The 13,902-nt window shown below is 31.2% G+C and overlaps 1 protein-coding gene across 1 annotated transcript; it reads left to right on the top strand.

Annotated features, from left to right (window-relative positions):
- Nucleotides 1-3,859: 3,859 nt before the first annotated feature.
- On the top strand, nucleotides 3,860-12,802 carry LOC123292867 (putative leucine-rich repeat-containing protein DDB_G0290503). The gene is made up of 5 exons (XM_044873583.1): nucleotides 3,860-4,508; nucleotides 4,551-7,480; nucleotides 8,316-8,551; nucleotides 10,711-11,429; nucleotides 12,479-12,802. Exons 1-5 carry the CDS (start codon nucleotides 3,945-3,947, stop codon nucleotides 12,800-12,802), a joined length of 4,773 nt encoding a protein of 1,590 aa, XP_044729518.1. The 5' UTR covers nucleotides 3,860-3,944.
- Nucleotides 12,803-13,902: the final 1,100 nt, after the last annotated feature.

Consider the following 13,902-nt stretch of genomic DNA (forward strand, 5'->3'; position numbering starts at 1 on the left):
TTATTAACAAATTGAAACATTTGCACTACTAACTTATGTCATACTAATTATATTTGACACCTAAGAAACACATTCCTTGAGGTTTTAGCAAAATGCGAGCGGTTTCTTTCATCTTTTACTGTACTATGGCAGATACCTGATGTCGTAGATTAAGCCGCTTTCATTTTAGAAAAATAATTAGGGTTCTGTACCAAAAAATTAAAACCCATGAAATTGTGAACAAAAGGGTGGATAAGTGAGGGCAAGGGAAGTGAAGGCTATAACTTGGTTTTAAAGTTTAAATTTGTCAGCGAAGCGGGTGTTTAACTGCTAATTTTTGTATAATTAATATATTATTATTATACGCAACCAGCTTTACGTTCAGCTCTGACATTAATGTTTGCCAACATTAACGCCAACATGTTCTCGAGCATATTGGCGGATATGAAACAAATAACGTTTATAAAGCATCTCGTTAGGCATTATAGTATATATATAAGAAGAATTTTAATGGATGTTCTCATGTATAAGACAAAGAAAGACTCTTCAGACAATTTATTGTGTGTAATGCGACTCCCATCTAAATCAAATGATATGATTGCACGCGCATCATACACAATAAATTTTTTGAAGAGTCTTTCTTTGTCTTACATATAATAACGCTCTTCTTACTTCATATATTATAATAGCTAACGAGATACTTTACAAATGGTATAAAAATCACGTGCCTTTCCTAGTGCGTAGACATTATGTAAAATTACAAATTTTACTTCTAACTTTTATATATATTATGTGTAAGTATTATTAAATATTGTATGTATGTACTTGGCTTAGATCGGCGCTAAAATTAGCCCAACGGGCAGCGAACTATCTGATTATAATATCTCTCCTCCACGCATTGTTTAAACTCATCTAATAAAATTAATTATTATATCACAAAACTAACTCATCATCATCGTCTTAATTTTTACAAAGTGAAGAGAAATTTAACTAATCAAAAAATACACTGCAGTGACTCAAACTCAAAAAAACAAAACCAACCACGTGGATTACATTTATTTCGAAAAAACAAAAAAAATTTTTGTTTTTTAAAAAGTCATCGCAACATCCGTTCTTGTTGTTTAATTTTAAAATAACTTACTTTGTACTCCAAACTAACAATCATGTTTTTTCATTAACATGTTCAACCAAAATGAAAAGTGAACATTGCGCTACGAAATTTTGTAAATTTAAAGTACCTACCTAAACAAAGTTTTATTACCAGTTTGCAATAGTGGCGGTATTTAGTTTGAGTGTAAAAATCAATGATGATATAAAATTTGTTTAATTTTTAAATTAACCGCGTAAAATATTACCATAAAAATTTTTTATTAAAAATTGTATCTAAACTCTTATAATGGAACATTATAGGTATCTATATTCTTTTTTTTATTCCTATTTTCGATAGAATAATAAAATAACTTAACGTAGCAAGTGTAAAGACTTAAAGTAACAGGTTAATCACAGGTGCTCCAAAAATATACCTTATAAATTACATTCTATTTAGACTAGTTGGTAAGAGCACTTGTATACCGAATTTGGAAAGAATTTGCTTATTGGATTCAAGACAGTACCTATTGATTTGATTTGGGACAATTCATGTTGCCAAATGGTAACCTTGCGCTAGGTTGTTTAAAACAGTTTTTATATCGATTAGACAATTAATAACATTTTTTCAATCGGACAATTTTTTTATAAAGTTAATTTTAATCCATGTTCAATAACAGTTTTTCGTAAAGTTAATATATAATTGCTATTAGTCTGTTTAAAAATTGAAAAACGCCAATTTCCTTTTTTAGCGCTATAAAAGTATCTACATACTTGTAATACAAAAATTTTTTTGCAAGCAGGAATTTAAGACAAAAATTAAAAATTAACTTTTTTTATTTTATTTATTTATTTTTTGTTAAGTTTCAACTCATCATTCCAGCAAAATTTATGTTTAGATATCTACTTTGGAATGATAACACCCATACCACCTAGTAAAATTTAATTTTTATTCCGAATTAATTACCGTAAATAATTTAATTTAAAAAAGTTAAAAATTACATTTTAATTTTTTCAAAATTTCATATATTGTTTTTGTAAGAATAAAATATTGTTTACATTTTAATTTTTCCAAAGTTTCATTTGCATTATTTTTAGCGCGCTCTTATGAGCTTGATATGTATCTGTGTATCTATCTGTATGGGAATCTTTGAATATGATTCTTTTACTTCAAAACATCGGATTAAATTGAAACTTCTTACACTTATCTAGGACCGATACCAATACAATAATTTAATAAGTTTGTACGATTATCCTAATCAGGATCTTCAGGATTCATGATTAACTAAAAAACCTGTGATGGTAGAAGCGCAGATAACATTCCCTAATATTAATAAATAATAGAATTAAAAAAATTATTAAAATTAAAAAAAACATGCTTTTGTAGTAAGCTGAACTAAAAAGTAGAAAATAAATTACATGTAACTAGCTGAACTAAAAAGTAGAAAATAATTCCTACAAACTCAACAAAAAAATAAATAGAGTGATTAAGAAAAAAATTATTTTATCGTAAAAAAGCGTGGGATGCTATTTTAAGATATGTTATAACGATTTTACTTTTACCAATATCTGTCAATAAAATATCTAAAATATGTAATTAAAATCTAAAACCACGCTTTTTTACGATAAAATGATTTTTTTCATAATCATTCTAAATTTTTGTTTAATTAAAGAAATTATTTTTGTACTTATTTAATTATTTAAGAAATTAATAGGGCTTGCAATTAAATACAAAAGTTTCAGAAATTTTGACCGTTTGAAACACGAGTTAAATATGCCTAGGTTCCCAATTTTGACCAATTTACGTCAAAATTAATATCTCGAAAACGAAAATTAATATCTTATATTTTTTTTTAAAATTCTAAAAATATTCCTTTCAACTCTTCCCTTTTTCTTCAATTCTGTCGAAAATTCAGCAACTTCGGGATCTCACAGCTAACATTATTCTGAGCCTGTGATAAAAGGCCAAATCTGTCGACAAGTGTATTCATGCTGGAAATGCCTTAAGCAATCTTCTATCCAAAAAAACTTGTGTTTAAGAGGTTTTATATAAATTTGTCAAAAAAAACTTGGACAGGTTCATAAAAAAAAAAAAAAATGTTGTTCTTTTGAGACCCTATTGTCGCTAGTACTAGCCGTCTAATATAACGGATTTTCTTAATCATAGTACTTCTGAAATTCAAGCAAACAAGCAAATTCATTTCCAAATTCACGCTGGAATGCCAGTGCTCTCATATCAAGTTTTCCAATATAGTTTTACGTTTTCTTTAAACAAATTTTTATGACCTAACAGATATTTCAAGAATTTAAATCAACGTATCATTATATCCAAAAAGCCATTATGAATTATTAAAAAAAATGTTTTTTTCTACAAAATATGCTGGAAGACAGTTTACATGAAATTTTCATGATTATTCGAAAAGAAGAAAGAAAGTCTTAAAATAATATTGCATTCTGAATGAAAATTTTAAAATGTAGTTACTGCTTTATAAAATATTATAATGTTAAAACATTTTCAAGACTTTGGCAAATGGCCAATGTTGTTTTTAAAATATTAATGCTCTCTTTTATATATATGCAAGCTTTAAACATTAGTTTTCTAAAAGCAATGACTTTATAACTAAATTCATATAACAATACCGAAAACAATTCATGATACTGGAAATAGTTATAAAAAAAACTTTAAAAAATTAAATTTAAAAGAAAATTCAAGTGTGAAAGCCACGGAAGTGAAATCATGTTATAAAAATTTATTTTTTAATAATAATACCAACAGTCTCGTTACTCTAAAATTAAATTAGACAATGATGGCATTATATTAAAAATAAGTTAACTAAAAAAAGATCCGAAAAGTGGAAAATGTGAGTGTGGGTACCATAATGAATCGTTTTGCCGAAAATAAACATGTGATAATTGAAGAAACAAGTCCAAACCGTCCAAATACAACAAATAAAGTACAACGATCCACATCACAAACACATTTCACACCAAAATATGAAGAATCACCAGCTGGTGGAAATAATGAAATTATAAATCAAATCGGTAGTGGTCCAAAACGTTCTTCGAGTGGATTATTATCAATATTTAAGTGGTTTAAAAAGAATCCTGATCGTGATAATATATATTCATCATCGTCATCTTCATCGTCATCAACAACCGCTTCGAATTCATCATTAAATAACGATGAATCAACAAACACACCGAATCCTTTGTCTCGAAATCAAAGTGCAGCGAGTGTTGATTCTTTATTTAGCACAGCAACAGTAGCATCATTTACATATATCCCTCCAGCCGTTTATAATCCATTTGGTAATGCTGAAATACCTGAAAAATTAATTGCACCAGGTCCAGAAACAAATACACATAAAAATCGTATGAAACAATTAGAAAAAGTTCGCGAGCGTGATAAAAATATTACATTACGCAAAAAATATAAATTATTTTCGGGGGATAATACAACAAATAAAAATAAAACGAATTCTAATTCGAAGAAAAATAAAAAGAATAAAAAAGATACAATTGTGAATACTAATCGTGATTACTGTGAATTAAGCTTACCATTAATAAAATGTCAGAATAAAAATAGCATGGACAAAAGTGTTGATGATAATAATAAATCGGATAATAATCGAAGTGTAATTAAATCGCATCATCGTCGAACAGTCAGTGAAAGTAGTAAAGATAAAAAAGCTGGTGCATATTGTCATGTAAAAGGTAAACGTCGTGCTCCACCACCCCCTTCGCAAAATAATACCGAAACAACAATTAAAAACGATGAAAATACAAATACATTAACACGTAAAATGAAACGACAAGCTCCACAACCTCCTGCTTCTACTTCCGAAAATAATCAAACAACATCGAATTTAACAAAAGAACAAAAAGATTTCTTAATAACAAATATTGCAAAATTACAAAGTACCCAATCGAATAGCGTAGAAATAATGACATCACAAAATGGTATTAATGAACTAATCAACAATGTACCAGATGTTGTATGTAACGATTCATTAAAATTAGAATCGGGGATATTAAAACCGGTGAAAGAAACATTAAAAACGACTGATAATAAAAATGAAAAAAAATCTGTAACAGCCTCACCGATTTCACCAAAACCATGGTATAAACGTACTTTATCATCTTCATCCTCGAATCGTGATAGTTTAAATCATTCGAGCTCACATTTTCGTAAAGAATTTGCCAAACATCATAGTAAATCGGAAGGAAATGACGATAATGTATTTAAATATCCCAAAGAAAATTCGAAATTAAGTAACGTTTTATCTCGATTTAGTATGTCATCGGATGAACGTAAGAAAGATGAAAATCGTAAATCAGCGATTTCAATGTTAGCAAATATTAGTGAATTAGATCGTGAAGCAGCATTAATTGTGCAAAAAGAACAGAATAAAATGCAAGCACAAATAGATGCTCAGAATGAAGCATTCTATTCGCCGTCTAGTTCTCAAAATGATGTTCCAGGTTTTTTAATGAGCCAGCAACAGGAACAACAACAAAAAAATACATGTAAAAAAGGCTCTGCACGGGAATTAATATCAAAATTTAATGCATTAACGAGTGCCACCCGTATTAGTGTGAATTCAGCATTATTTTCATCAAACAAAGAAGATAATCGTAATTCACGACGATTTTCATATCAATCAACTGAAAATGATATTAAAAATAAATATTCACCATTTTCCGTTGTAACACCACCAATGAAACGTAGTATTTTTAAATTAGAAGAATTTTCTGAAAAGGATGAAGAAGTACTCCCAACGCCAATGTGGAAATCGAATGATACAAATTTTGAACCAAAAATAGTTAATACACCACCAAATATTATGAAGTATTTTGAACCACAAAAAACTGAATCAAAAGTTGATGATAAAACTTTAGACGAACAACCAAAAAATAATTTAGCAACAGAAGTGAAAAAAGATGGTTGGACTTGTACACGCTGTACTTTAGAAAATGGTCGAATGGATTTAAAATGTGTCGCTTGTGGTATGTGGAAACCGTTTGGCAAAGTTGTAGATAAGTATTTTGGTCCACAAAAGGATAATAAAAGTAATGACAAAGACGTCAAACCAACAAATGAAAAAACACAAAATTTAGAAAATGAGACTAAAATGGCACGAACTTTTGCTGAAAATGTATTTAAAGCTTTTGAAATGGACGATGAGGCTGATAAAAAATTAGATGAAGTGAAATTAGAAAACGATACTGTTAAAGAAACTGCAATAGTTTCATCAGTTACCGTTGTTGAGCCTGAATTATCATTAGAAGAATTACGAAAAGCACGTTTGGCAAGGTTTAGCCAAAACTTAGACGATTTAGAAAACATACCAAAATCGCCACCCCCAGAGAAAGAAGAAAAGCAAAACGATTTGAATGAAGTAAAAACTAACAAATCTGAAAGTTGTGATCCACAATTGTCATTAAGTGCCTCAAATAAATTACTTTCCGAAGAACAAAAAAAATTACGTAAAATGCTAAAAGAAATGCGAGATTCGTTACCGAAAACTGGTTCTACTTTAACACCTAAATCCACCTTAGAAAAAGTACCAATTAAAGAAGATGTCGAGTTGAAAATTGTCGAAGAAAATGACTTGAAAAATGATGAAATTAAAATTAAAGAAATTGACACAGGAATTAAAGATGTTAGCAAAGGTGCTATTCCTAAAGTTTTTAATAAGACGTCTCCAAAACCTGTAATAGTAGATGAAATATTAAAAAATAAAGAAGAGAAGGTTATCACAGCGTATGTTATTACAAAGGAAACTACTTATGAAAATATTAAAGTGAGAAAAGAAAACGTTGATTTGGATAAACCGATAAAAGTTTCCGCTTCTTCTCAAACACAATCGGTTAAAGTTACTACAAAACCACCATTAGGTCGTGAAAATATTATGTTACCATTGTCCGTTGAAGAAATGTCGACACCTGCAAAAACAACCATATCACGTGTTGGATCTTTTGGTAAAGGACAATTTGAATTAATTCGTGCCAAAGATTTCGCAGGTATTAGTTCGAATGTTACAACACCAGACTCACCATTATATGCCAATTTGCCAGCAACACTTGAGACATTAGAAAAAACTTCCATTACGGCAAGTCCATCAAATTCATCGTCACAGCAGAGTATCAACAATAGCTCATCCGAGGAAGAAATATTATCGGTGCAGTTAAGTGATCCAGAAGGAATTAAAGACTTTAAAGCAACTCTAAGACAAGACAAACATAATGCGAATACATTGGCAATAAACCGTTTGTTGAGGCGATTGGAGACAGCTATTGCTAGTGGGCAACATGTTCAAGCGGCGAAACTTGCCAAAGATTTGGCTAGATTGAAAGTGAATTGTTCAGTGACCAGACAAAAGAAGATTGAAACTCCAAACACAAAATACATAACGTATGCTTTTTATAAAATTTTTCTATTTTTTTCTAACATAAAGCCTAAGTTAATATTAATGGAACTTGTACATTTTTTAAACTATCCTTATGTATTTAATTTGCTCGCCGCAGCCATAATTTCCATTCAAATTTCAGTGATCTCAACCATTTACTTGTTAAGTTCCTGCCTTAAATTGACCATAGTCGAACGTTTCGATTTGTGTAGTAACTCAAGCACGTCAGATTGTCATATGAGGGATTCCTTAGAACTTCCTCCAAGTATTAGCCCTAAATATGGGGAGACGCGCGTAGGGCAGATGCTAAAAATGTATATTTAATACTTCAATAATCTGATGATTTAGGCGTGACGCAAGGAAATGGGAGACATGCGTGTAATTAACTCACCATATCTTAAAGAGACGCGTTCGAGTTAATTCACCTATCGCAATTTCTTTTTTACTAATCAGATCATTTGCTATACGCGCGTCACCCCATATTAAGGGCTAATATTTGGTGGAGGTACTAAGGAAGGTCCAAGGAACCCCTCATATGTTCATCTGACGGCCTCAAATTACTACATAAATCCCCTTTTGGGCTCCACTATTATAAGCAAAATTCAATTCGACAACCACTTTTGACCAGCTTCATTGGACAAAAGTACTTTTGACTGTTATTTTAGTCAAAAGTACTATTGTCGAAAACTTTTATTATCGTGAGGTATCTAAATCGTGCTTCGTAATATACATCGGTCGTCTTTTAGACGTACAATATGTCTGATCCAACGCCACTTTAATGATCACACATAAAACGACAATTATTATTTTTATTATTCACAAGTCTTTTTTATTTTATAGGGCTGACATGTACGTTGAAGATCAAGTAACACATCAAGGACCGATACCATTACGTGTAAATCCAGATATGACAATTGCTGATTTAAAACAAAAAGTTGCCCAAGAATTTGAGATACCATCTCATGTACAAAGATGGATATTAGATCGACAACTTGCATCAGACGATGAAATGACTTTAGGTGAACTAAACATAAATTTCGATGGATGTCCGATGTTTTTATATCTAGTAGCTCCAGGTAATTGAATTACAATTATGCATTTATTATAATAGGCGTAAAACTATTACATAGAGATAATAATCAAATCAATATACCCTTAATAAATCAAGAGTCAGTGACCTTTTGAGTAATAAAAAAATATAAAGCCGCAAATATAAGCCTTGCATGACCACAACGCTTATCGGAAATTATTTGTTAATTTTTATTATAAAAGTGATTCAAACTAAGTTTCCTAACTTTAATTTTTTTTAAACACACAAACATATAGTTAAATTTCTTTTTACGTTTACGAGCCTACCAAACTTTCTTTCTACGACTTTTTCCAAAAGTGCAGCGCTTTCAAAAGACCATGATAACGCCATATTTAAGCTATCGGTCTGAAAAAACGCAGCAAGCAGGAAATTTGTCGGACACTATGACCACTTGATAGCATTAATAATTATTTAAATACAATAAAATATTGTGTCCGACAAAACCACTGGACCGATGAGCTTGCGTATCACCTCGAACATGCTGTACTTAAGTAATTTTGTTTTTCAATACTATATATTTTGAATTTTAAATAAATTACAATAATATTGTAACAATTATTTCGGCCAATACGGTCTCTATCAAACAATAAAGTTCTACAATTCTTAGAGCTGTTTATATACTAAATATTTTGAGACAAGTTGGAACAAATCAACAAAAACAGGTAAACAAAAAAACAGTTACTTAATAGCAAAAAAATTGTGATGGTCAAGATATAAAATTAAAATAAATCAAAAATAAATAATATTTTTAGTCAATAAATAACAACAACAAAAATATGGGATCAATTAGAAACTTGGGCGCTTTGATCCGATATGGGCGTATGCATGACAAGTTACAAAAAGTAAAGAATGAAATGATTTAACATATGTGAATGCACTAGTATGTATTGTCCTTCAGCCAATTCAACTTTGCGCTCTTTCTTGGTAAAATTCCGAACCCTTTCTTGAGTTTATGTCCCGCTTCTATAAGGTGAGAAGCGAAGGCTGAATTATTATTTTTGTTGAGATATGATCTAAGTATTCACATATACGTTTTCTAAATCTTTCCCCGTCTGGCCAATATACGAGCATGAGCATTCGCAAGATAACTTGCATACTCCTGATTTCTTAATGTCCTCCAACTTGCTTTTGTTGTTCAAGAAGATGCCTTCAAGGATCACTGGTTGCTTAAAGCGTTGATGTTCACTTTTGCTGAATTCTTTAATAATTATGAATGTTATCAAGTGGTCATATAGCTTCCGACAAATTCTCTGCTGCGTTTTTTCAGACCGATAGCTTAATTATGACGTTATCATGCTCATTTGAAAACGCAGCACTTTCGAAAAAAGTCGTAGAGAGAAAGTTTGGTAGACTCGCTAAAAGGAGTCATCCAAACTTTCTTAAGCCAATAACAAAATTTCAAGTATGCATTGATCATTTAACAAAAAGGATGCTGTCCCGCGGACTAAATCCTTAGTTGTGCTAATTTTTTTGGGTCAAACCTTATTTTCTTGTATTAATGGTTTTAAAGGTGTATATGCTTTTGTATAAAAAGAACAGACTATATTATTATTTATGATTTTTTAATTTTGAGTGTAGAGTTCCTAGTCAAATATTTATAAATTAGTAAAAAAAAAATATGTGTAATATATTTTGTATAATCTTGATAAATAAAAAAATTAACTTATCAATATTTTGTTCTTTTATTTATAAGACCAAAATTTTATCAATTAGATCTCTGGATAAATGCAAAGACAAATTTCGGAAAAACATCTTTTTTCATTTATTTCTACGAATATTAAAAAAAAAATTGTATGTCTGAAAAGAATACCTAAATTTCGAAATAAGTATGCGCCTTGGTCTAGCGCAGCCATGTACCCTCTACGCCATAAAGATATAAGTAATTTTTTAAAGTGTATTTTTAACAACATGAGACATTATTTCATGATTTGTCTCTGCTTTACTTAGTTTACTCGGAACTAATCTTGGTATCCGTTTTTTAAAGTGTAAAGACGACTCTCGCTAGAGACTCGCTTGTATACAAATATAACCACCCTAATTTTGTAAACAATACTTTCGAAATTCATGTATGAACTAATTTCCTTCATATATCAAGGAAATTTTCCATATGATCACCAAATTAAGTAGCATTTATTTTAATTTTAGATGGTGAATTTGATGTCGAAACTTTGAAACGCGCATCAAAACGAGTACGTGATGGTATTAAAGCTCAAGCAGTTGAAGAAGACCTCGAACAATCGGATTCAGATGCTAATGAAGAGGAAGAGACTGAAAGTGCAGTTAACGAAGCTACAAACGATGCGAATGACATTCAAAATACCATACCACCAAATATGTGGCGATGCCCAGTGTGTACGTTATTAAATGGTTTAGATCGGCCAGGATGTGAAGCTTGCAGCACAGAACGGCCACGATCCGTTGAACCAAAACAAAAGAATTATTTACAATTAATGGACTTAGATAATACTGATCTTGTATCGAATATTGAACCGTTCGAATGTTTAATATGCTTTACAGAATGTCAAATTGGTGAAGGAGTGATTTTACGTGAATGTTTACATTCATTTTGTAAAGAATGTTTAGCACATACAATTGAATATACGGAGGAAGTTGAAATAAAATGCCCATATCGTGATAGTGATTATTCATGTGATTTAGTTTTACAAGAACGTGAAATAAAAGCATTGGTGTCAAAAGAAATCTACGAACAACATCTAGCGTTATCAGTGAAACAAGCTGAAACTAAAATTGATAATGCATTTCATTGTAAAACACCAGATTGTCGTGGTTGGTGTATTTTTGAAGATAATGTTAATGAATTTAAGTGTCCTGTATGTAAAGCTAATAATTGTTTAACTTGTCAGGTGAGTTCATTTTATTAATATACTATGCAAGAGTGTTTAAAATGCGCCATAACTTGATTTTGCCAAATATTTGCTAATTAAAGAAAGTGCAGTCAACGCTGAAAAGAGTGCCACTTGTAATTAGTAAGTGTATACTGAGTTCAAAGGTAGTAAAGGACTGCCGAATGTCCTTAAACGAGCTGGTGGAACAAATGAATGTAAACCAGGTATGGGTACTTGGACACAGGGATATTCCGGGAAACTGTGAATACGACGAGTTTGCTAGAAATGGCACAATACTACCGGGCACAAGCATCAATAGACATCCGAGAGTTCCATTTGCGAACTGCTAGTTCCTCCTCAAAGAGGATACCTTAAAAAAGGCCCATTTTAGATGGAGGGAGGAATGTACTTGTGGTACTACAAGACAGATATGGTCTGAGTACAATCGTAGGCGTTCCAAAGATCTTATATCACTTCCAAGGGCCTCTATTAGCAAAGTTGTTGCGGCTACTACAGGACATTGGCTAGATTGCAGGCACGCTGAACGCCTGGGCATGACAGTGTATCATGACTACTGAAGTGCGCTTTTCTAAGTTGAAATTTTTGCAATGAAATTCTTTGTATCTCGAACTACTTGTTAAGTCGAAAACTCGAAATTAGTTGCATATCCCTTGACGTTCGATAGAAACAAAAACTGGCGTTATAGAATATTTCCAGAGGCGGATGTAAGCTGGCTGCGATGCCTTGGCTTAGGGAGACCATATTTAAGGGGTGCTGAAATTTAAACAATTTATATTAGTCGTGCGAGAAGGGCGCCATATTGATATATGAAAAAAATAGGATGTCTTATATGGGTAAAACAGCCCTGTTTTTCGTTACAAGAAAGGCCTTGCGATGTCTTGGGCATAGAGCCATCAATACCAAATCCGCCATTGAAGATTGCTACTAACACTTTTAGATTTAAGATTGTAGATTAACATATTAACATTCCTTTTTCTCGGGGTATTTAAAAAAAAAAGTTAAAATTTGTTAACTATAGTGTAATGAAAATTTAATTTCTATTTTAGGTAATTCATGAAGGATTAAATTGTAAACAGTATCAAGAGCAATTAAATCAAAATAGCGAATCGAATGTAGAAGCACGTCGTACAAAAGACTTTTTAGATGAAATGGTATCACGAGGTGAGGCAATGGTGTGTCCTACATGTCAAGTGGTTTTAATGAAAAAATGGGGCTGTGATTGGTTACGCTGTTCAATGTGTAAAACAGAAATATGTTGGGTAACACGTGGACCACGATGGGGTCCTACTGGTAAAGGTGATGTAACAGGTGGTTGTAAATGTGGTGTGAATGGTATTAAATGCCATCCAAAATGTACTTATTGCCATTAAACATTTTTTAATTTAGATTTAGTTTATTATATTTATCAATTTAATTATGATTATTATCGATTAATTATTATAGACAATACATACAGTGTGTCACACAATCTTTTTTTAATTATCACTACAAAGAGCTAAAAAATTCCTACTTTTTTAAATCTAAACTTTTGTACCGGAAATATCTTAATCCTTAGCTCGTAAAACACACTCACTGATGGCCACTGTATATTTTCTGAATGAATTTTGTATGTTTTTTTACCACTGCCAAGTATTAAATTAAGAAATATAAGACAATAAAATTCAAGTCAAGTTTCACGTAGTACTAGATACTGAGTATTTCGTATTGAATAAGCTGTAGACCCGGGCAAAGTGAAAAGTCAAAAGAGAAACGGGCAAATTTGTAGGAGATGGGCGTCAAGTTGATTTATGAAGCTAAAAAAAGAAAAGGGAAAATGCAAATTTGTACGAAAAGAAGCCGCATAAGTGGGCTCCAATGTGATTTACGAAGACAGGCCCCGACAATTGTATTGCCTATGGGCCTCGACATGGGTTAACCCAGAAGGCAATATTGTTACCACCATATCGTCTTCACTACTCTGATAATGAAAGTGGACTCTTTTACCCATGGTGTCCATTCCATCTTCCTTTACATTTTACGCTATATGGGGTTAAACGGTAAAAATTACTTTTAGTTTTAAGGGCTGTGACAGATTAAGCTCAATACGGAATACTGCAAATTTGTCACTAAATGACCACGCACTAAATCAATGTAAAAAAACTGCCAATTTGTCTGATAATTCTTTACTAGCTAGTACTAGTGGCTAAAATAATGCGTTTTCAAAATATTCGACTTTCAAGTTGCGAGATTTTTTTTTTTTAATTCGATTCATCCATCGAATGTGGCCAAGGAGGCTGTAATTCAGAAATTATATCAAAATTAAGGGATTTTTAAGGTATTTTCTGATGTATTTTTTTAATCATAGTGAACATATGATAGTGAATTAATTAATATATTATTGTGAATATATTATTAGGTTTATTATGTATTTATTAAAATAACTCAAGACGAACAAATTTGCCCAATAGGCTAGAATAGAACAAAATTATCC

This window comes from Chrysoperla carnea, chromosome 1 (assembly GCF_905475395.1).
Source record: "Chrysoperla carnea chromosome 1, inChrCarn1.1, whole genome shotgun sequence".
Taxonomy (NCBI): domain Eukaryota; kingdom Metazoa; phylum Arthropoda; class Insecta; order Neuroptera; family Chrysopidae; genus Chrysoperla; species Chrysoperla carnea.